Raw genomic sequence first — 25,666 nt, 5'->3', positions numbered from 1 at the left:
TGAGAAGCATGATAATATTTGCAGAAATTGAAGCATTTGTATTTTTGGAGGAACAAAAAGAAAGTGCTATTGTTTGATATTTTGTATTGAAAACTGAACTTTCTCAAGAGTTGAAAAAATTCCTTACTTCATTCTACCTCAAAGGGATTGGGTCATTTTGTCTATTGGCAGAATTGAGACTAGGACCAGGCACCTTGACTTTTAGCCTCATTACATTGATGTCTATGTCATTGCATTTTAGCAATGACCCACCAAAAACATTTCTCTCTAACTAATAGCTAAATATCCCTGATTTGCCCTCTTGGGCCAGGAAAATTAACTCCACAGGTGAGGTATTGGCGGTGAACTATTAATGTCCACTTATACCTGACTAATCAACTATTGTCTGTCCTCTGGAACTCACTTTCATTGTTATCTATTTATGTCATCAGAAAATATTGAATATTAGAAAAGTAGAAAAAGAATTATGATTACAGATGGAAACTATTTTGCTCCTGAAATTTTTAAACCAAATTAATGATCTGTGTTCTTTTTTATGAATAGACTATTCACAGAATATAAGTTAATTTTTTTAGTAACCTTTTTTTTGGTCTGGAAAGTAAAAAATGGTATGTTATACAGTTCTGCAACCAAGTTGGCTCATTGTAAGTGTATATTGACTTTTTATGTATAATGTGGAACCAATAAAAAATAATAGACTGAAGTTGCTTGTAATCATGGGTGTTGGCCATTAAAAAAAGCTTCATGCATATGGTAACTGGCAACTTGAAAGTGTCATGAACTGAAAATGTAAACCATATAAAGTGAGAGAAAAAGAGAGAAACTGTAAGGAAACTGAGTGCTAAATGTGTTCATCTTCATCTAAGCAGAATCATTATTTATAATCAATAAATAATACGTTTCCCTTTTCCAATCAGGACAGCAGCAAAATGTATACAACGCACATTTCCTATTTGGAAATCTACAATGAATGTGGTTATGATCTTTTGGATCCAAGACATGAAGCCTCCAGTTTGGAAGATTTGCCGTGAGTAGCAGAACAACAAAGAATGGAGGGAAATTACTTTCAGATGTTCTCTTCAATTGTTTTCTTTGAAATTTTGTATGTTTCTGGTCTCAATCACAATTAGCAAATACTGGATAACTGAATTTTTTTTGTAATATAATGGATATTTTTTTCAGTTATGACAAATGGACAGTAGTGATGGGAACTAAAATTGCCTGAAACTCATTTCTTGGGAAAATCTCTTTTGGAGTTGGCAGAAGAGAGTGCAATGAATTTTCTCTAAGACTGGGTGCTTAGAGGATTGATGGGATATGACAGTACTACTTTCTTCCTGCCACATGAAACCCTGTTGCTCCTCTAATTGTGGCCTTTTTCTGAGAAGAAGGTATTCAAATTAGAGTTCAAGCAGCAGTAAGAGAATCTGAGACAGAAAATAACATTTTTACGTTTTCCTCAAATGCTTCTCTACTATGGTTAATGCTAACTTTGGCAATCATTTGATCAGATTGGCACTGATTGTTTCATGACTGAAATTTAAATAGCATCTTCAAAGTTTATCTAATAATGGAGCAAGTTACCCTGCCAGCATTTATATAACATTGCTCAATGTTTGTTTGAATATCTGCCTATATTAGACATATATTAATTGGTAACTGTTCATATACTTTTGTTAGACATCTTCGTATATCAGAAGTAGCCTATAGCCAAGAAAATGTATTTTTATATTCTTATTAAAAACTCTAGTTTAGAAATACATATTCATTCTCTACCAAAAAGATTAACAATCAGTTGATTATTATAATTTGCAAAGAAATTAAGAAGACATAATAAAGAAAATAAGTTATACTGTTTATACCACCTTTATATGTATTCTTCCTTTAATGTTGGTTGAGAATTTTTGCGTATTATCTTTTTTATGCTTCAAATATTTATGAGAGGGACTTAAGAAATGGGACTGTTATTTTTACTCTAAATATTTGTATAAGAATTAAGAGAAAGGAAAGATTACTGAATCCATACAAGGAAATGGGCTTAATAGAACTATTAGCAGTAAGTTTACAAAAAAAGTAAAACTCTTTACCTAGGAAGGATAGGAACAACATTAAAGACATGAAGGTGTGGTTGGAAAGTAAGCATATTGAGGAGTGCTATGGTCTGAATGTTTGTTACTCTTGCCACCCCAAAACTCATATGTTGAAACCTAATCACCATGAAGATGGTATTAGGAAGCGTGGCCTTTGAGGAGGTGATTAGGTCAAGAAGGTAGAGCCCTCATGAATAGAATTAGTTTCCTTGTAAAATATGCACACGAGACTTGTTTCATTCCTTCTACCATACTGAGGACACCAGCAAGAAGTCAGAAGTCTGTAACCTGAAAGAGGGTCCTCACCAGAACCTGACCATACTGGCACCTTGATCTCGTACTTGCCAGCCTTCAGAACAGTGAGGAATAAATTTGTGTTGTTTATAAAGCCACCCAATTTATGGTATTTTGTTATAGCCTGAATGGACTAGGACAAAGAGTTGTTGGAAATAAAAGCAGAAGGGCCAACTGAAGCCTATTTTTGGAGAGACTTGAATGATAGGCTTTTACTGTGAGATTGAGCTTTATTCCAAAAAGTGTCTTAGTTTTCTAGCCTCTAGTCTAACCAGCATACCTCCAGGCTAAATCTTGCTTCAAATTGCTTTTAGCAAGTAACATGTACACCTAAGAGTTTGAAGGCTGTTAACAATAATCCAGGAATTAAGAACTTAAATATGATGAACATGGAGGAGGAGAGAGGAACTGAAGATATGCAAAGAAGTGAAATAAAATAACTTGATTATATCCAGCACCTTGGATTTGATATAATTTGAAAAGAAATGTAAATCATAGAAGGTTGGTGTACTCTTCATTTTCCTAATTGAGGAGATGAAGCCCAGAGAGGTATGACTTGGCCAGTGTTTCGAAACTAATTGGTTAGTGTTAGAACAAAGATTAAAAAACAGATATTCTCGCTTTCATGGCAGAGTAGCAAAAAGAGCTTCAAAAAAAATTTTTTTTTTTTTTTTTTAGTTGTTGTTGTTGAGATGGAGTCTCACTCTGTCGCCCGGGCTGGAGTGCAGTGGCGCGATCTCAGCTCACTGCAAGCTCCGCCTCCCGGGTTCACGGCATTCTCCTGCCTCAGCCTCCGGAGTAGCTGGGACTACAGACACCCGCCACCACGCCTGGCTAATTTTTTGTATTTTTAGTAGAGACGGGGTTTCACCTTGTTAGCCAGGATGGTCTCGATTTCCTGACATCGTGATCCACCTGCCTCGGCCTCCCAAAGTGCTGGAATTACAGGCATGAGCCACCGCGCCCCGCCAAGCTTCAAAATTTTTATAGTGGGGCCTAGAGAATTAAGGAGTCATTGACTTAAAAGGAGATTTCCATTAGAAAGCTTGACTGAGTGATGATAATAAATTTTACATAGATAAGTTTGCTGTCTAAGGATGTCATACTAGGGGTTTATATTTACAATAAATTCCTCAGAGGTAGGAAGTATGCCTTGCTTGGTTTAGTAGTCTCTCTACTGCCTAAGCCAGAATAAGTCCTTAATAACTTTTAAAAATTATTTGTTGAATTGAAACTGTGAAGTAGACATTTTGAAATAAGAGTGTAGAGGGAGAAGAACAGAGCATGAGCTCTTTTCATCTGAGTCTAATCAACATGATTTGGTGGAGCCTAACAATGGGAAGAGCTAGGAATGAGAAAAGTCCATTGAACTCTTAAGAGAGGTAACATAATATATAGAAAAAAAAAGTACTTGATGAAAAGTCAGGAAATTTGGGTTCCAGTCCCAGTCCTACAGTCTTAGGTAAATTATTTCCTTTTTCTGGATTTCTCTATTTATAGAATGTGGGCATCGGATTAAGTAATATTTAACAATCTTTCAGCCTCCAATGTCAAGAGTTAAAAAGACTGGTGCCCTTCACAGGAGACGACTTAGTTGTTGAGTTTTCTATCCTTCACAAAAGAAGAAAAAGTGATTTCAGTATTTTCAAATGGGCTTCTTTTCGAAAAGAGCAAGCCTCTTGAGAGCAAGCACAATGCCTTAGTGCACCCTGTGTCCTCCACGTTTCTCAGCATGACTGGCATTCAGCAGTCATTCTCAATGCTGGTCAGATTGTCTCCAGGGATGTTGCTAGCTTTCATCTTCAGCGACTTCCCCTCCTTTAGTAGCTTTGTCCTCTTGTTGGAGAGTTCACTGACTCAAGTTAGAAGTGACTTCAGTTATAAAACAGTTGTTTTCAAGAAACTTCCACACACATACACAAAAGTGGTCTAAAACAGTTCTTCTTCTTCTCACATTTTGGACTGTAATTACATGACGACAAATACCATTAAAATAAAAATGTCATTAAGAAAGAAGAGTCCCATATCCAAGTCAATAGTCTATTACTTTGAATATATTCACTGCTATAAAATTTCAGAACAATTCAAGAATTGGATAGCCCTTTGCTGCGGAGATAATGAAGTTTGACTGGTATTGAATCTGCTAGTTTTCTGAGGGCCTTAGAAGAGTTTGCCTTTTACTAAGATGCTAAAATAATTATTTTTAATGAATTTTTTTGCTGTACTTGGATTAGATTAAGCATATGTGCTATTAATTACACACTCTTGAACTGGGGCATACTATAACTCTGAAATTCTAGCTGTCTGGTTGACTGATTTCATTGTTGTGAGCTGAAATGTCTCAAACACTTTGAATGCCTTCTAAACATAGTAGGCAAAATGTCTGTTGACCTTGGTCCCCACTTGTAGTCATCCATTTGAGGGACAATGGCAATATACCCATTTTATCTCTTTTGCATTCTTATACTAGGCTTAACTATATAAAATCAAACTCAGGGTCATGTTGGTGCTGCACAATTATAGCCATCAGTAACAGCTTCCTTACCATTGAGTGACACAGCATCCCCAAATGTCACCTGCGAGACACTCTTTTTACATACACTCTGCCTTTTCTATTTTTTTTTTTTTTTTTACATTCTAAGGTGTACCACTTGTCTGCTCTTGCAGAACTTTTGCCTATAAACTGTCTGTAGATTTTGTATATATTATGTCAGGGCACTAAACTAAAGTCATTTGCTTTTTTGCAAATGTTGCTATAGTCATTTGTTTAGTAAATATGAGAAATACTGACATCTAAATTAACAATCAAAAATGATTATCCAAACTTAACCAAGATGAAATACATTGTTGTTCAACAACTATTATAGAAATTGAACTCATCATTTTATAAGTTTCATAAAATGAAATCTTTAGGCCTAGATTGTTTCACTGGAAAATCTACCAAATATTTAAAGAAGAATTAACACCAATTTTACATAATGTCTTCCAGGAAATAGAAGAGAGAACAATTCCCAGGTTGTTCTATGAGTCTAGTATTGCTCTGATACCAAAACCAGGCAAAAATTGTACAAAAAACAAACAAACAAAAACTACAGACTGATATCTCTCATGAACATAGTTCAAAAATCCTCAACAAAATATTGGCAATTGAATCAAAAAATGTATAAAATGAATACTGTATCATGACCAAGTGAGATTAATTCTAGATTGCAAAGCTACTTCAACATTTGAAAAGCAATCAGTGTAGTCCACAGGCTAAAGAATAAAAATTATATGAAGCTCAGAAATAGTATTTAACACCCATTCTTGATAGAAATCTCAACAAGTTAGAAATAAGGAGAATTACCTCAATTTGTTAAAGAGTATCTACAAAATCCTACAGCTGACAAATATGTAATGGTGAAAGACTGAATGTTTTCTTCCTAAGATCAGAAACAATGCAACAATGTCCACTCTCACCACTCTTCTTCAATATAGTATGGAAATACTAGCCACTGCAGTAAAAGAAAAACAAGAAATAAAAGACATACATATTGTCTACTAAAATATCCCAAAGAATTTGCAGTCTCTTCTGAAAAAAAAAGAAGCAGAGGGAACACGTTCTAACTCATTCAGTAAGCCCAGCATTATGCAAACACCAAAAGCAGACAAATGCATTATAAGAAAGGAAAACTCAGGCTAATATCCCTTGTGATCACACATGCAAAAATCTTCAACAAAATATTAGTAAATTATATTCAAAAATGTATAAAAAGAATTCTATACTACAGCCAAGTGAGATTTATTGAAGGTATATAAGACTAGTTCAACATTCAAAAATCAATTAATGTAGTCCATGGCATGAACAGTCTAAAGAATAAAAGTCATATTATATCAATAGATGCAGAAAAAATATTTAACAAAATCCAATATCCTCTTATGATACTCTCAGGAAACTAGAAATGGAGGAAATGTTTTCAACTTGATAAAGAATATCTATAAAATGCCAGTAGGTAACATTATATATAATGATGAGAAGCTAGATGCTTTCTCCCAAGATCAGGAACAAGGCAAGGATGTCCCTCTCACCACTCTGATTCAACATTGTACTGGAATTCCTAGCCAATGCAATAATACAGGAAAAAGAAATTAAAGTTATTGAGAAGAAAGAAATACAACTGTCTTTGTTGACAGATGATATGATTATCATGTAGAACATCTCAAAGAATTGACAAATTCCTGGAACTCATAAGTGATTATGGCAAGGTTGCAGAATACAAGGTTAATGTACAAAAGTCAATTGTTTTCCTACATACCAACAATAAATAATTGGAATTTGAAATGTAAAACACAATATTACCTACCTTTGCATCAAAAAAATGAAATACTTATGTATAAATCTGACAAGATATGTACACGAGCTATATGAGGAAAACTACAAAGCTGATAAAATAAATCAAAGAATATCTAAATAAAAAGGTATTCCATGTTAATGGATAAGAAGATTCAATATTGTTAAGATGTCAGTTCTTTCTCACTTGATTTGTAGATAAAGTATAGATCAATTTAATCTAAAGCAAATTCCTAGTATATTATTTTGTAGATGTCAATATAATGACTATAAATTTTACAGGAAAGGCAAAATATCCACAATAGCCAACACAATACAGAAGAACAAAGTCAAAAGACTGACATCACCCAACTTCAAGACATACTATAAAGATGGTAATTAAGGCAGTATGATAATGGCAAGAGAACTGACAAATGTATCAATGGAACAGAATAGAGAGCCCAGAAATAGACCCTTAAAAATATAGTCAACTGATTTTTGACAAAGAAGCAAAAGCAATTCAATGGAAAGGGGACAGGCTTTTTTATAATTAGTACTGGAGCAACTGGATATGCACACGTGAAAAAAATGAATCTAGACATGGACCTTATACCTTTCACAAAATTAACTTGAAATGAGTCATAGACCAGAATGTACCATGGAAAACTATAAGTCTTTTAGAAGATAACATAGGAGAAAATCCAGATGACCTTGGGTTTGCCAATGAGTTTTTAGATGCAACACCAAGAGCATGACCAGTGAAAGAAAAAAATTATAAGTTGAACTTAATTAAAATTAAAACTTCTGTTCTGTGAAAGACATTGTTAAGAAAATGAAAAGACAAGTCATGGGCTGGGAGAAATTAATTACCAAACACACATCTAATAAAGATACAAATACACAAATAATTTTTATATCTGAAATATACAAAGAATTTTAAAAACTCAACAATAAGAAAATAAATGCACCAATTTTAAAAATGGGCAAAATATCTGAATAGCCACTTCACTGAAGAAGATACACATATGGCAAATAGCGTATGAAAAGAAGCTCAACATCACCTGTCATTAGGGAATTGCAAATTAAAACAGTGATATACCACTACTTACAAATTAGACTGGCTTAAATCTAAAATACTAACACCAAATACTGGCAAGGATGTGGAGCAATGGGAACTCATTCATTGCTGGTGGGAATGCAGAACGATACTACCACTTTGGAAGACAAATTGGCAGTTTCTTAGAAAATTAAATATACTTTTACCATACAATCCAGCTACTGCATGCCTAGGTTTTTACCGAAATGAGTTGAAAACTTATGTCTACACAAAAACATTCCCACAAATACATATAGCAGTCTTATTCATAATTGCTAAAAATTGGAAGGAACCAAGATGTTCCTCAATAGGTTAACAGATAAACTATAGTACATCCATATAGGGGAATATTATTTGTCAATGAAAAGAAATTAGCTATTAAGCCACAAAAAGACATGGAGGAAATGTAAATGCATATTGCTAAGTGCAAAAGTTAGCATGAAAGTCTACATACTGTATGATTCAAACTATATGGCATTCTGGAAAAGGCAAAACTGTAGAGACAGTGAAATGATCAGTGATTGTCAGAGGTTGAGGGGGAAGGGTAGAAGAATCAATAGGTGAAGCACAGGGGTGGGTGGTTAAATTGTTCTATATGATACTGTGATGGTGAGCACATGATGTAACACATTTGTCAAAACCCACAGAATTTACAATAAAAAGAATGAACCCTGATGTAAACTATAGGCTTTAGTTAATAAGATGACAACAAAAAGGAATGAACTATTGAGACAATCAACAACTTGAATGAATCTCCAGGGAAATATGTTGAGTAAAAAAAGCCAATCCCAAAAGGTTTACATGCTGTATGATTCCAGTTGGTGAACAGATTAGTGGATACAGGGTTAGGGAGGGGAGGGGAATGGTTGGACAAGGTCAACACAAAGGATCCTTGTGATGATGCAGTGTTCTGTGTCTTCACGTGGCTCTGGATACACAAAGCTACCCATGTGATAAAATTGCCTAGAACTAAATGCACACACAGACACACACAAGGGAACGTAAGCAAAATTGGGGAAATTACACAGAATTAAATATTAAATGCACACACAAACACATGCAAGTGAATACAAGCACAACTGGGAAAATTGCATAGAACTAAAATTATACACACACACATACACATAAATGAGTACAAGCAAAACTGGAAAAATCTGAATAAGATTGGTGGATTGGATTGCCAGTGTCCTGGTTGTGATATTTTAATACTATAGTTTTGTGAGATGTTACCATTGGGAAAAACTGGGCAATGGGTGTATGAGATTTCCCTGAATTATTTCTTATAGCTATATGTGAATCTACAATTATCTCAAAAGGTTTAATTTAAAAAGTAATTGGCTATATATTGTATATAGACAAACATATGCATATACACACATATATGTATTAAACCTATTCTGTATTTAGAAATTTTTTAGTGTTTCAAATCAAAATAGAAATTCTATTTTTGAAAGCTTCTTATGTCACATGCTATAAAAGGAATATAGTTAGAATCTAAGTTTGTCTCATGAAGTTAAACAGGATAACTGTTGGTCTTAGCTGTAGAGAAAATAGTCACCTTACTTTAGTATAATTTTAGTATTCCTAAATAGGGAAGCATATTCCACTTAAGATTCTACGATTGTCATGGTTATTGCTATAAAAAGGAGCCAGTAAACTCCAGCATTCAGTATTGAAATCTTGGCTGTGTTGTATTTTTTGAATAATTTGTCATCAAAGGGGAAAATGTCTCCAAATGTTACATTTAAGTCACCACATTTCTAATACCTACTGGATAGAAAACACTAAGTGATGCAGGAGTTACAAAAAAATTAATGCACAGTCTCTGCTCTCATGGCTTACAGTCTAGTCATGTGAATTCATTCATGTATTCAGCAAACATTTGTTGAGACCCAACTTTGTTCCAGACATTGTGGTAGGCACCATGTTTGCTAACGTAGTCCCTGTTTCCCTGGAACTCATAGCAGAGAGGATAAAGCTAGTATAAAATAGCATAAGGTGGAATATGAAAAACATTGTAAGAGCCAAAAAAAAAAAAAAATGACAAGAGCTCACAGGAGAAAGAAATCACATCAATGCAAGAGATCAGGCAAAGATTCACAGGGAAGATGGCAGATGAAATCATCCTTGAGGGAAGGGGTAGGACTTGGGGCAGTGGAGTGTCGCTTTTGTGCGGAAACAAAGATAGAGAAGTTGAAGCATAGGGCTTGTTCTGTGACAGTAGACCTGTTTGACTAGAACCCAGTAAGGGAGTAGACAGGAGCATTAAGACTGGCAAGGTATAAATGCAAGGATTTGGTAGGCAAGGTGTAGCCCTTGGAGATTTTGATTCCAGGACATAGCGTAATTGGAACTGCCTTTTAGGAAGAAAAATCAGTTAGTAATATGTAGGACTGGAATGAGGTGGACAAGAGTCAGAGCATTGTGGGAAGTTACTAGGACTGCTTAGGTGACAGCGGGAGTAAAAAACAAAGGAACAAAATTGGAAGGCATCATAATCCAGTGGCTTGAAATTTAACTAAGTGTAAGAATCACCTGGGATGATTGTTAAAAATGCTAATTCCTGGCTTCCATCCGCAGAAAATTCAGATATGTTTGAATAAATATCCCAGGTGATTCTAATGCAGGAGGTTTGCCTTAATCCCTTCCCTCATCCACCTAGGGGAAGTTGTTTTCTGAAATACCAGGAAAATCTCTCCAAAGAGGATAGCGAATCAGTATTTATTGAGCACTTATAAATTATGACAGTTTTTATGCTAAAGACTGTGCATACATTATCTCATTTAAGGAAGTAGGTATTATAATCCATGTTTTATGGTTGACACAACTAAGGTTCACAGAGATTGTGTGATGTTTCTCCAAGGTTTCATGTCTGCTAAGAGCTAGAACCAGGATATTAACCCTGTTCTATTAAACATCAGAGCTGGGGGTTCTGATGTCCTTTCCTAAGAGATCCGTGTCATATCCCAGTACTCCACCTGAACTCTGAGCAGACTGCAGTTTCTAGGTTTCTTTAGGCCTTTGGAGCCACTTGTGTCGGTCTGAGTGAGCCAAAGCTTGTCCATTTTAGCCCCATCTGGTGCATGTCAGACTCTCTGCAAAAGTCTGAAAGTAAATGTTCTTGACCTCAAAGGGCTCTGGTTCTAATAGAACAGACTCATAAACTGATCATTTCAGTTGTGCATAGTAAGTGATAAGATGCCCTAGATTCTGTGGGGGCAGAAGAGGGGAAACTGATTTCAACCTGGGGGTTCAGAGAAGACTGGAGTAGGCTTCACCATATTATGGTCTCCGACCTCAGCTGGGCCCTCAGCCTGCAGAGCAACACATTGATGTGCCTGGTGCTTTTTGTTCCCATCCTTACAATAATTTTACCAGATATTCATCTCTTTGGTCAACTACTCCCTGCCCCAAATCTCTTTGAAACCCATTGTATCCCTGTCTCAGGAAGAATATGGAAACTGTCAAACATAAATTTCCTCAACTTCCTGCCTGTCCCCCTTTTTCTCACTTACCTACTTTCCTCTAGTCTCAGGAACTCTGTCCTTTTGGAAGCCAGTTCTCCCCCGTACACTTTGGGCCGTCCTTGCATCAGGCCTAAACCTGTTTTGTTTGGCCTACACACTTTGTGTTTAAAAGTTTTTTACTTAGTGCTTTTAGATGAGGCATGCATCCTTCTGTTCTTACTACTACCTTTTGCATTACATGTTTCATTTGTGTTATTTTTTTCTGGCTTCTATGGGGGTTTGAGGGGACTCCTAGGCCTATAAGCATAGATCTCAAAGTTAAAGCTAACTCCAGTCTTTTCTTAAACTGAGTTAATTACTGACACAGCTGGAACGGTAGCCTCTTGAGGAGTTGGGGGTGCTTTCCTGTAGTATGATATGAGTAACCAGTGACCAGTGATGTTAAGTCCTACTCTATGTCTTGGCCAGGGACTGTGTACCTTGAGAACTGAAACACTGCCATTGATCATGATGAAGGGAATAGAAAGCCCCTCTAGCCTGAAAATGACATAATTCCACACAAAGTCTAGCCCAACCTACTAGAGTAATAACAAGGGGGAAAGCTGGCTTCCTCTACTCTCAATAGCCAGTTGAAGGAGATTGTTCTCAATATCAGAAATGTCTTAGACAATTAGGAGGTTGTCTTAGTCAGCTTGGATTGCCATAACAAAATACCATAGACTGGGTAGCTTAAACAACAGACACTTACTTCTCACAGTTCTGGAGGCTGGGAAGTCCAAGAGCAAGGTGCTGGCAGATTTGGTGTCTGGTGAGGGCTCTCTTCCTAGCTTGCAGATTGTTGCCTTCTCGCCTGGTGGGGAGAGAGAGAGAGAGCTCTTGTTATAAGGATACTAATACCATCATGGGATTGGGACCCCACCCTCATGACTCATTTAAACCAAATTACCTCTCAAAAGCCCCACCTCTATATATCATCACATTGGGAATTAGGACTTCAACATATGAATTTGGAGGGGACACAAACATTTAGTCCATATAATAGAAATGTTAGCTTTCACCAACCATTGTCTGATAAGTGATGCGTGGAAGGATAGGAAGAAACAGCTTCAGTGTTTTCACTCGTATATCTGGAATGTAGAAATATATCTGTGATATTCAGAGCTTTTAGTGACATGAGATTAATTAATGACAGGAAAAACACTGTCACCTCAGTCTGTTCCATTTTCTTTGTGCTTTGTGTATAAACAAATGCATACACTTTCTTCAGCCATTAAGAGGTGAAATACACATTCTAAACTGTATATTAGTATGGATTTGTTTTGCTTTGACATATTGTCCTGTTAGTCTCCACAATTGCTTTATGAATTGATTTGTTCTGATAGGACATCATTTTCAGATAAAGCAAAACCTCAGGATTATTTAAACAGCTTTGAATGATTCTAAGCTTGCTTGATCACTTTATTCTGTTCTTTAGAAAAACGTACAGGGTTTAGAAACACGTCTATTATAGCTCAACTGATAGAGAAAAAAATTATTACAACCTTTTGAGAGTGTTAATACTATGTATTACCAACAATTTACCATATTGCAAGAATCTCAATTAGCTCTTTTGAGTTTAATTTATATTATAAAGAATTTAAGCTGTATTTGTCTCTTCAGTTAACTTACCATTTAGTTGGAAAATGGAATATACACATGAAACACCTGAAGAAGCTTCTGCACCACACTCAACTGTCCCACTAATAATGTATGTACATGAGAAAAGAGCATACACATGATTTAGAGCTGCAGTCATCTCATAAAAGGAGCTCACTTCAGCCAGTTGTTTCCTGTCACTACCTACTCAGGCCCCTTTTAACATCCCCATCTCTGCTCCCACAACTCTCAGTGGTTTCCTTATTTTTCTGACGTATGGCAAGTTCTGACTGAGCCAAGAGCTGACAGTGTTGCGGAGGTAGGAGCGGAGCTGAGCTGGCCCGAGAGAGGGGACACATGGGAAGAGCCTTTAGAATGAAGTCTAGGTGAGGGAAGTGAAGAGATTACATCAGATGACTAGAGGAGTTATCTGGGCCAGGTGATGAAAGTCACAAACAGTATATTAATCTCTCTGCTCTGGAACTTCCATAGCAGTTAGCCTATGTGTGATTCTGCAGTTAATTCTAATTGGCTTTGTGTTTTTGTATTGAATAAAATATAGTAGTTGAAGATGTTCTACAAAATGAAAATTAGTTACTATGAAACAGAGATAAGACTGATCGTATTCAGACCAATCGGCCAGCTATTATCTATTAGTATTTGTCTAACTCGATCTAAGAAGCAAGCTCTAGGAATAATCCATTTAGAAAAGTAATGGCTAAATAGATCTCTTTTACAATAGAAAAAGAAGGTAAAATGCTCAGGAAATGTTCAAGAACTTTGTGAACAAGATAGTACATTTTTCTGTGAAAGTAAAAGAAGACTTGAAAATAGATAGTTATTAATCTGTTTCTGAGTGTGCAGTATGAATATCTTAAAGGGGTATCCTCATATTAATGCATAGGTTCAATGAAATTCCAAACAAAATCACAGAGGCTTTAAAGAACATATATGTGATTCCAGAGTTTATCTGAAAGGATAGACAACCAAGAAGAACAAAGAAATTTTCAAAAAGTGGAAAAGTGAGATAAAATTAATGATATTATCTGTTCAAATTAAGTAAAAATTCTAATAATGAAATCATGTTATACTACTTCTAAATTAAATAGATGAAGAAAAGCAAACAGATTAAACCAGAATCATATTCTATACCATGTAATCATTTAATGTAAGTAGAGGGAAGAATTCTTCAGTCAACAGTACTGGACATTTGTGTTAGTAAATTAACAACTGTAGGTAATAGCAGCCTAACTTACAATGGCTTAACCAAATAGTCTGTTCCTTGCCACACCCCAAGCCTCACCTCTCCCACACCACCACACTTTAAAGATTCTAAAAATAGGCAGGGAGGGTTGCTGTGAAAGCTCCAGGATGCCTTCAGGGCTTCCTTTCATCAGTCTGAACAGCCATTCTTAGTGGGCAGCTTTAGTCATCGTGCAAAATGGCTGCCTCACCTCCAGCATCTCGTGCACATTTCTGGAAGGAAACAGGCATCTGCTGCCTGAGGCTGCTCATGTCCAGGAAGCTCCATCCAGTGACTTTTACTTCTTTGTCACTGACCAGAATTTTGTGATATGGGCAGCCCTCGTTGCAAGAGAGTCTGGGAAAGTCTGGTGTTTTTAAATAATTCCCTGAACAAAATCAAAGCCTAATAGTTAGGGAGAAGGGGAGGACAGATCCCATATAGGCAACCTGCATCATGAGCCACACAATCATTGATGGAGAGGAAAAAATCCATTTAGAGCCCTCATTTCATTCCATCAACTCATATCCCAAAAGAGTAGAAGAAAAGTGAATTTTTATATACTCTGTTAATTTGGAAGGACTTTAAGCTTAAAAATGACAGAAATAAAAGATTCATACATTATAACAGTTTAAACTTTTATATGTTAAAACAACATTTCTAATACGTCAAAGTTAAAAAGCAAGCACATATAAAATTTGCATAATAAATATAAGAAACAAAAGGTTTTATATATAAAGAGCTCATGCATTTAAGTACCCCAAATAAGTAGACAAAAGACAAAACAAACAGATGGAAAGAGGTTCAATTTCTTTCCTTTTTTTTTTTTTTTTGAGCTGGATTTTCACTTTTGTTGCTCAGGCTGGAGTGCAGTGGTGTGATCTTGGCTCTCTGCAACCTCCACCTCCTGGGTTCAAGCGATTCTCCTGCTTCAGCCTCCCAAGTAGCTGGGATTACAGGTGCCCACCACCACACCTGGCTAATTTTTGGAATTTTTAATTGAGATGGGGTTTCACCATGTTGGCCAGGCTGGTCTCGAACTCCTGACCTCAGGTGATCCACCCGCCTCGGCCTCCCAAAGTGCTGGGATTACAGGCATGAGCCACCATGCCTGGCGAAAATAGGTTCAATTTCATTAACCATTAAAAGAATGTTAAACAGAACATTTTAACCTAAAATATTAGCAAAAATTTAAAAACTAATGTTCAGTGTTATTAAAATAATAGTGAAACAGGCACTCTCATGCAGTAGGAATATAAATCAGTATAACATTTTTGGAAACCGTTTTACTGGCTACCTTCAAGGAAGCTACTAGTTATTGGATTTTAATGTGCAACATACACTACTAAGCACATTTGTTCATTCATCCAATGTATTATTGTGCATCAAACATATACCAGTTGTCCTTTTAGGCCTGGGGCACAGCGATGAACAAGGAACTTAAATACATGATTCTTTTCTCAACAGTCCGCTGTAGAGGTGATATTGTCTTCAGTTTATAGAGGAGACAGAGATGCAACGAGAGTTCCTAAGATACCAAAGACTTACCACTAGCACATGGGGTGGGGCCAGGATCTCAGCCCAGTTTTGTCCATTCCACAGAGGGTGCTATAGGCCTGCCAGGTATGATGAGAGCCTTAAAGCTGTTCAAAGCTTTTGATCTTGTAATGTCACCCCCAGAAATCTTCCCTAAGGAGAAAATATGAATTATTTCAAAAGCTTCAGGATCAGATATATATTGATACAGTAAAGATGTGTGTGTGTATATGTATATGTGTGTATATGTATATCTATATCTATCTATCTATACATATACATATCTCTTACCATGTTATTTAAAACAGCCTTAAATTGGAAACAACAAATTCTCATAAAAGAAGGGTTAAAAAATTTCATTAATATATCCTAACCCTAAAGTATTGTGTCACTATTTTTAAAAAGTTGTAGGCTGGGTATGGTGGCTCACACCTATAATCCCAGCACTTTGGGTGGCCAAGGTGGGCAAATCACCTGAGGTCAGGAGTTCGAGACCAGCATGGCTAACATGGCAAAACCCTGTCTCTACTAAAAATATAAAAATTAACTGGGCACAATGGTGGGCATCTGTAATCTCAGCAACTCAGAAGGCTGAGGCAGGAGAATCGCTTGAACCCGGGAGGTGGTGGTTGCAGTGAGCCAAGATCATGCCACCGCACTTCAGCCTGGGCAACAGTGCAAGACTGTGCCTCAAAATAAATAAATTAAATAAATAATAAATAAATAAATAAAATGTTGAGGGGTGATCAAAAGAGAGTAACATGCATACATTTATAATTTTATGATGATCTGCAAAATGTGTGTAAGAAAATTAAGGCAATATATTAACATACCACATTGTCCTTGTAATGAGGCTCTGCTTTCTTGGTTCTTTCTACTTTCATACTTTTTCACAAGAAGTATGTATTATGCTAATAGTTGGAAAAATAATAAACTGTATGTTAGAATGAAAATAAAATAAATTCAGAACTTATAAAATGTAATATCATAAACTAAGAGGTGTATAAAGCTATTTACCTGGCAGAGGAAATGCTATGATTTTCCAGAATTACAAATCCATTGCTTCTAGATGTATCTATTTTTATAGGTTTCCCAAATGTGGAAAACTTGAGCACATAATTTGTGTTACTACCACTATAAAATCTGAATAAGAAAGCAAGTATTAGTAGAAACAGGAGAAAATTTTCTTTGAAAAGAAGTTGGTAGCTCTAAAGAAAACAATTTTTAGTGTACTGCTCTATAATTACTATATGGAATTAGGCCAAACAAGGCATTTCATTAAATGATGGGTTATTTGTAAGCCTGGAGCATCAGAAGGAATGTGATACGGCTGAATGTTGTTAGAAATTAGCAAGGAATACTAGTGTAACAAGCACAGTTTTTTGATTATCTAAAATATTCACTTTTGGAAGAGCATGCAAATGATGATGTTTGGCAGGTCATAGGTAAGTGTATGATAAACCATGTTTCAATAAATTAGATTTGGGCACCATTGATGGTTGTGAAGTGATATTGTTAGGGTATGGAATGGTTTAGTTAGATTAACATAATACAGAAAGATATTCTTATCAAGTTATTAGCCATCTAAAACTTTAATATATTTGGGGATTATTTTGAAAAAAGAAAATGGAAATAACATAATGTTTCATATTTGTGCTAAATCTTAGTGAAATGATTAAATTATAGTGACTAATAAATAAATGAGTGCAATTGCGCCTGAGAAAGTGTTGGCTCTCCTGGTTCTCCTATACATTAATTGCACCTAGTGTGGTCCTATCTTTGCTGATCATAGATCATTCTTGTTCGGGCTTCACATGTCCATAGCAGTGGCCAACAGCTTCCAGTTATGTCCTGAGTCCCTTTGGTGATGTTCGTTTTCATGGCATATTGAAGCATACGAGCACAGTAAGCAGCAGACACTTCTGGAAAGTATGCAGATAGTTCCTCATTGTTGCTATGCGTCCTCGAGCCTTGTTGGATACATTACATTAAATGATTTTATCCATTGGTCATTTCAATTCTGTTCCTCTTCAGACAGGAAAGAAATCATATACAGATTACCAGCACTTCTGAAATGGCAGACTTATGGTAGCAGGATAACCTTAGGAGGTTGGTTAAGATCTTTGGGAATTCAGACTCATAAGAGTCCAAGTCTAATAACATTATTATTTAGCAATAAAGGTCACTTAGAAGTAAAAATGATGATATTTAGAGGAAATATTTGCCAGTTTGAAATAAAAGAAATTAATATGGATAGCAAGAGAAAAAATTATCACAAGAATTACTCAGAATATTTGGCAGTGCTGAGTTTGGACTTCTTCTGATAAAGTGTTTTATTTGTTAGTGTACTATATTCCTCTTTTTAAGAAGTTAGAACTTGGTGTTGTAGGTTGCAGATTATATTAACTAACTTAGTTTCCAAAACATGTTAACAGAAAAAGGAAACTCTGTAAAACATTTTAAAGAGGTTTATTTTGAGCCAATAAAAATAAAATAAAAAGAGGTTTATTTTGAGCAATCTGGTTACAGATTGGTTTTGTGCATTTTGGAAAGTGGTTTTGTGCATTTTGGAAAGACAGGAATTATAAAATCATAAATCAATGCATGAAAGGCATACATTGGTTCAGTATGAAAACGTAGAATGTCTCTAAGGAGGGACTTAAAAGTCAGAGTTGGGTTTTAGGGATTCTTTGGTTGGCAATTGGTTGAAAGAGTTAAGCTTTGTCTAAAGACTTGAAGTCAGTATACAAAGGAATGCTGAAGTTGACACTGGGGGCGTCTGTTATCTGTGCTGTGATGCTACATCAGAGTCAGGTTGGAAAACAAGCCACATTATATTGGGTTAATTTTTAAAAACCTTTTAATTAGATTTTATGGTGTGTAGAGTGTGACTTAACACTAGTCTGGCATGGCCTTGGGCCTTGTTTATAATTTGGTGTCTTATTGCCACAAAAAGTTTGTTCTATGAGTCTTGTGATCTCTGTTTTAACATTAATGCTGGTAAGTTGTGCCGAAACTTCAAAATGCAGGGTGCATAATGAGGCGTGTCCAACTGCCTTTCCTGTCATGGCTGGGAATTCAGTTTGTCAGATTTTCTGGGGTCCCCTTGGCCAAAAGGGGGTCCATTCACTTGGTTGAGGAGCTTAGGATTTTATTTTTAGTTTACAAATGTCATGTGATCAGCTATATTCTTCATTGTCACTGAAAAGATATGATGTTAGATAAAACTACAAAGAAAAGATACGGTTTTCAAGCTACTAGAAAGAGCTTTCGAAATATCTCACTAATGGTTAGAGAAAACGTCCATTGCTTTTAGCCCATTTTGTCTAGGTCAATGCCAACACAAAAATGTGTTGCAGGTTCATGAAACTTTCCTAAGAAACATATTTCAAGTATTTACATTTTACAACAGAGGAAACTTTTTAGAAAGTTGTAATCAATCTGAAGAAAATCTACCTTTGAAATTGTTTAAACGCAGAAAGGAGGGGTCACCTTACATAGTTTTCCTAAAACTTTACATCTCTCTTTTTCCCTAAACCTTCACCATAAAGAGCTTCTGAGAAAATCTGTTGGGGTGAAAAAAAAAAAAAGGATATTGAGAACGGACAAATAATGTTCTCTTTATTTAAGTGACTTGTGTTGGGACTATGTTTACAACATGTGAAACATATCTAGTTATTTAGAAGAGCCTGGTGCACCCCCACCCATTGTCATGAGGCCCACCTGCCCTTGACATTGCTCTAGGTCATGGTGTCTAGACAGAGTGGCCTCTAGTCTGTATGACCTCAAGTCACCTTTATGTGACTTATTAAAAGGCACCCCTGCCATCTATCGGAAAATTGTTGCAGTATGCTGGTTTTGTTAGGAGGCTCTTCATTGCCTTATGACAGACACTTGTCATGATAAGTATACAAACCCATGATGTGAATAGCACCCCCTCAGACATGGCGCCATTGTGTAGTACATGACCTGTACCATCATATGGGACATTTGCAAGTAGATAAAAAATAGAAATCACCATGGCAGCACTTATGTATACCATGAACATTAGAAACCATGTTCATTGCAGTAATGCCCAGTAAGTTCCTGTTCAGCAAGTTGGTGGTGCTGAAATGTGGAGGTAGGGGTGTCGAGTGGGGAGGGTTCTTTCACTGATAGCTCCCATTATTGAGAACAAGAGCCTGCCCATTGCTCTTTATATGTGTTTCAGTCAGTTAAAAGGCGCCTACAAATTCCAACTACTTAGCCAAATGGAAAAGATTCTCTGTTTAGAGAGAAAACACAAAGCTTGCTTCTTCCCCATCATTAAGCAGGCTGAGTACACTTAGCAGAACTTTTCCACTTAGGTATCCAAGTTAAGGCTATCAGTGACTTTTCACTTGAAATCTAAATATTATAGAAACATTTTGTAGGGAAAACTGTTCACAGGCCTGTTGAAAAAAAAAATCAAATAAATAGTTTGGGGGTTTCCATCTTGGAATTAGAATGTTTATTTAAGAAACTCTAATAAAGCCCTCTTTCAAACCCATGAAAATTATAGTCAGACCAAGTGGTAGACTAAGGATTCAGGAAATAGCTATTGATTTGTGAGGGACAGAGGGAAAGAAAGGGCCAGGAAAGGAAGGAACTTGATGAGAAACTTTTTGTAATGGTCCTTATTTCCTTCAACTTTGAAAAACCATTTCACTGGCAGTAGAATTTAAAACACTCTCATTCCGCAACTACCTCTCCCAGGCAATAGGTAGTGCCCAGGGCATGGCTTAAGCTGGGTTTCTATGAGCAAAGGCATGAACGTAGGTGGGGCTGACGCACTGGCTGCAAGACTTAGTGCAAAAAGGATTTTCAATGGGGGCAGGCAGGGCAATATGGGAAAGTCCAAAGCATCATGCCCAAGGGATTGGGCAGAAATCAGAAAAGAATCTAAAAACTGGCAAGAAGAGACCCTTATTGGTGAGGGAAGGTTGTGTTTCAAAGATTCCAGAAGGATACCAGAAGTGGACTCTTTTATAGCGTGCCCACAAATGAGCCCTAAGCAGGGGGAAGCCCATGAAAGAAAACTCTAACCTGCCTTTTTATTTACTTTTCAAAACCTCCGTGGTCAAGAAATCAGAAAATAGTGAGAAACACATTATATTAATGCATAGGGATGGGTTACAAGAGATAGTCGAAAGTTCTACGAAGAAACGCCAAGGGCATGTACAAAGTGTATTTTGTGACAAAGCTGGACAAGCACCTGGAAGTAAATGTAGAAGTGTAATAGTTCTGAAGTAACTACATTGGAGATCAAAGGCTCTGAGTGATTTAGAAGAAAAAAGTAGCTTAGCCAAATATCACTGATCACATTTAACCCTTTTTACCTTAGGCATGTAATTATTCTATGTAAATATAATCCTAAATCAGTGACCCAAATAAGGTTGTCTAATAAATGAGCATGGTTAGAATTCCATACTTGCTTGTTCTCTGCATTTCCTGTTTCAGTGAAGTAATGGCGAGATATATAGGTATTAGGTGTCCTTACTATTACTTACATTTTTTGATTCAGTAATGATATAAACCCCTTGGATGTTTAGGGAGACCCGTAATTCCCAGTTGAGCGTTAGTTATTGTGTGGTTAATGTTGTGTGGCTTAGTATACCCACCAGCTGCGTGGTCAGGGAGGTAGAAGGGAAACTTCCCCTGGAAAGGCAGTCCTTTTAAAATTTTCAGTGACCTTACCTATTAGTAGATGCGATTCATCAGCTTCTTCAGCTATTATACAACCAAGAAAATTAGTAATTTTACCCTTTGAGTATGAAGTGGAACTAGATGGAAAGTAAAGATAAAAAATCAGAAACCTCCTCTCCACGTGTCTACTAGAAGGGATATTAAAGATGAAGTCAGTGGCTCTGAACCTTGGCTGTACAGGAGAATCACTTGGGACTTTTACAAATTCTAATACCCAGACCATACCCTGGACCAATCAAATCAGAATCTCTTAGGATGGGATCTAAGCAGCAGTGCTGTGTATGGTGGTCTAGAGAGAGTGGGGTGGGTGGGGGTGGGTATGTGTATCCACAGATAGTTCCTTTTGGGAACACCTGGATTAAATGAAATAAGGCAAGTGCCTGACATACATTTAGTGCCTAGCGAGTGTATGCACCACCTTTGAATTGTTTCCTGCTACCCCGTCTCTCCCTTTTCCGAACTTGCACAAGAATAGTATTGTATCTGTCTTGGTCTTTCGAAGTGTATCACAGGTGACTTTGCCTCAGAGTTAGAGAATTCATTTTTGACTTCATGATGACAAAGACAGAACTCTCATCTTTTCTTTTTTTCTTTTTTTTTAAGCAAGGCCTCGCTCTGTCTCCCAGACTGGAGGGCAGTGGTACAATCATAGCTCACTGCAGCCTTGAATTCCTGGACTCAAGCCATCCTCCTACCTCAGTGTCCCAAGTGCTGGGATTACAAGCTTGGGCCACTGCACCTAGCCCTTTTCTCACTTTTAATATACCATCTTGTTATTTATTTTGTTACTTTATCTTCCAATATTCCTTAACTTCTTTCACCTATAAGCCCCAGAATCTGTCGGTTTAGGAAGAATCATTACTTCCGTATCTCTAGGGATTTAATTTAGCCAAATCTTCTTGAGCACTTCAGAAAAATCAGGGTGGAAATAAAGTTTAAAGAATAAAGGGAGTTTTTAAAAATAGAATACAACTCATCCATTTCAATTCAATTCAAATGCCTTTCTCTTTTCCAAGCATTTTTAATAAGCTCACTTAAGAGTCTTGTTGAAAAATAAATAAATTACACTTGTTTTCATTAAGAGAAAATATCTTTTTCCATTTTTGCTGGTATTGTTGAAGGAAACAAAAAGGAGTCTGAAACTTGGCAAAGGAGGACATTATTAGTGACATATTGGTCACAGATGTGCTGGTAGAGCTACATTTTCTTCCTGCCATTAGGATTTTAAGTGCCCACAAATTGCATATGAAAGTCCAGATAACTTTCTTACAAAAGGGAAAGATGAAAAAAATTATGATACTTGCAACATCTTCATTTTAAAGATATTCTAACTAAGTTTTTATAAAAAAGAAAATGACATATGTCCATCTGCTAGTTTTTCTTTTAAAGGAAAAGTAATGCTGGATGATGCCAACATTTACTTCGTGTCATCAATTCCAAATGTTTTCAACAAGTGAAGATACCTGAGATACTCTTTGGCAATACTTGTGAATAATAATATTTCCTTTCCTTAACAATTCTTAAGAAAATCAAGATGGCAAAATTTAAGAGGTAGAAAGGAACTCTCTTTAGTAACTTTATGGCTCAAATCTGTAGGCCTGTAAAGCAGAGTATGAGGAGTTTAGCCAAATTTTGTTCCATTGCAGAAAGTCCTGAAAGGACTTTAGGGAGAGTATTGACAAGCCAACTCTGGAAACAGGGTTAGGATTCACCTGGGAGGAAACGGTCTTGGCATCAGGATGCCCATTAAGATAGTTGTAATAGATGAATGTAATTCCAGATCTAAAGCTCCGACTAAAAGGATGTAATAGAAGGAAAAGGTATGTTGTAAATGAAAAAGGATCAAGAAACGGATTTGACAGGCATTAAAATAATAATGGCAAGCTAAATATTTATTATAAGACTTCTTGAAAACTTTTTATTCACCTTGATGAGAAAACTTGATAAGGGAATAACTCCTAGAAGGATGAGAGATGCCTCAATTTTCATCATGTTTAAGTTGGTAAGTGAACCAGTTTGAAATGTCATGTAAATTGAAAGTGATATGAAATTGAACAAAGGAATGAGTTCACTGCCTATGTAAGAAACTGAATCATGATACAGAAAAAAATATGGCCTAGTTTCCTGATACGTAGGTAGAAAATTATTATCTGTTTATATTTTTAATTCAATAAGAATATGCATTCTAAGATGATTTAGCGATCTGATTATTACAATGACAGGTGGCTTTAAATCAGGAGCTTGTAATATATTTTTCAGTCTCAAAGCTATTTGATAGTACTGTCAAGGGAATGTCAGTGTTTGATTCTAATCCAGTGCTGTCTGGTATCTTGTGTGTTATTTGGTTTTATAAGTTCAAGATGTCATACTATACAGCTTTTTAAAAGCCTGTAGGGAAGACTTCAGATTCTTTTCATTCTCAGCAGTATCTTGTTTTCTTGCTTCCCATTTTCCTAGGAAAGTGACAATACTGGAGGACCCTGATCAGAACATTCACCTGAAAAACTTGACTCTCCATCAGGCAACCACAGAGGAAGAAGCTCTGAATTTGCTTTTTTTAGGAGACACCAACCGAATGATTGCAGAGGTAATAAACTGCTCTCTGCAAGCTGTTTTTTCAACATTGTAGGATATAGTATCTGAAGCCAGGGTGGAAAAAAAAAGATATAATAGATGTTTAGGGGCAACAATGACCTTAAAAAAATCTCGTCCAAACCTCACATGCAGATAAAGCAGCCCAGATCTAGAGAAGTGAGTAGACTTTCCTAAGGTCACTCAGCTAGCTAATGAACAGGAACAGAAATCTAGACCCCTATATTCTCAATCCACTGCTTTTTCTACTTCAGTGTATCTACCTTTTAGTTTTTATTTTTCTATTTCTAAGTTTTATACAAATTGGTTTGTACATTAATGACAACTTATTACATGTCCTAATTATAGGAAGTTTTGCATATTTTCTAAAATTTAAAAATAGTCCATTTTCCTAACCTGAAATCATCCATATGTTAGCATGTATTTACATATCCATATATTTTCATTTAGTTAGTGGGTTAATATGTATAAAGTACATAGAACAATGCATTGAACATAGGGAGCACTCTACGCATTTGCAGCTATTGTTGGCGTATCTGGGAACACACCATAGTATGTATATCTCAGTGCAACATTTGGAACATACTTATATTAAAAATTATTCATTGTTAATCTGACATTCAAATTTAACTGAGTTCCTGTTTTACTTGAGAATTCTATGCAGGAACTAGGATTGACCCAGCTTGGTCAGGGGCCCAAATTGTAACAGCAAACCAGGAGATACAGAATAGAAATGGGTCCTGTCCATCAGTGCTTCTGAAAAAGAGAAAAGATAGATTCATAAACTGCTATAAGGAAAACAAGTAGAGGAGCCTGTTGCTGCCTCAGTGCTAACTGACTTTCTTTCAGAGGTGATCCATCCCTAGAGAAATACAGGCCTCATCCTTGCCAATTACTTTCCCTCCCCTTTAGTGGGTTATGGAAAGGCCCTTAACCTGTTCCACCATGACTTAAAAGCTTGGCCATTTGCTCTTTCAAAGTTATACATGAACTTTAGCTAATTACATGGTTTCGGGCTGTGGTTTTGTAAAGTTTTAAGGAACTTCCTTTGTGAAACTTACCTGTCTTACCACCTTACAAAATTCCAAGTCTTTTTTTTTTTAATTTCTTTTAATTTTTTATTTTTTGAGACAGAGTCTCGCTCTGTTGCCTAAGCTGGAGTGCTGTGGTGTGATGGCTCACTGAAGCCTCTGCCTTCTGGGTTCAAGCCATTCTTGTGCCTCAGCCTCCCAAGTAGCTGGGACTACAGTCATGCGCCACCACACCTGGCTAGTTTTTTTGTATTTTTGGTAGAGACAGGGTTTCGCCATGTTAGCCAGGCTGTTCTGGAACTCCTGGCCTCAAGTGGTCTGCCCACCTCAGCCTCCCAAATGCTGGAATTACAGGTGTGAACCACCGCACCCAGCCAGAATTCCAGGTCTTTTCCTATTACTTACTGATGAGTGTTTAATATTATAAATAGCTGATGAAACCTGAAGAAGTCCAATCCTAATAATGCTGGTTGTGCGTTTCTTTAAATGCACTGATTTCTTTAAAAAACCAAGTCTAATAGGTTTTGGTTGCTTCTGTGCTTGCTTTTATCTTTTCTTTAGTAATAATAATTACCATGTTATAATGAGAGCCTGCTTAGTAAAAGTCTTGCCATTGTTGTAGACATGTTGTATATTTCTAAATTATTTT

At 36.4% G+C, this 25,666-nt stretch overlaps 1 protein-coding gene across 1 annotated transcript in view; it reads left to right on the top strand.

The window, feature by feature from the left end:
* KIF6 (kinesin family member 6) overlaps positions 1 to 25,666 on the top strand; it is a 382,690-nt gene that overhangs the window by 88,443 nt on the left and 268,581 nt on the right. The window contains exons 5-6 of the mRNA XM_033217053.1: positions 918 to 1,027; positions 23,852 to 23,981. Coding sequence (XP_033072944.1) covers positions 918 to 1,027; positions 23,852 to 23,981 — 240 coding nt within the window. The remainder of the gene's footprint in view (positions 1 to 917; positions 1,028 to 23,851; positions 23,982 to 25,666) is intronic.

The sequence above is a fragment of the Trachypithecus francoisi genome, unplaced genomic scaffold (assembly GCF_009764315.1).
Source record: "Trachypithecus francoisi isolate TF-2019V2 unplaced genomic scaffold, Tfra_2.0 Lachesis_group10, whole genome shotgun sequence".
NCBI lineage: Eukaryota > Metazoa > Chordata > Mammalia > Primates > Cercopithecidae > Trachypithecus > Trachypithecus francoisi.
Note: the sequence above shows the minus strand (reverse complement) of the source record. Positions and strands in the feature narration are given on the sequence as shown.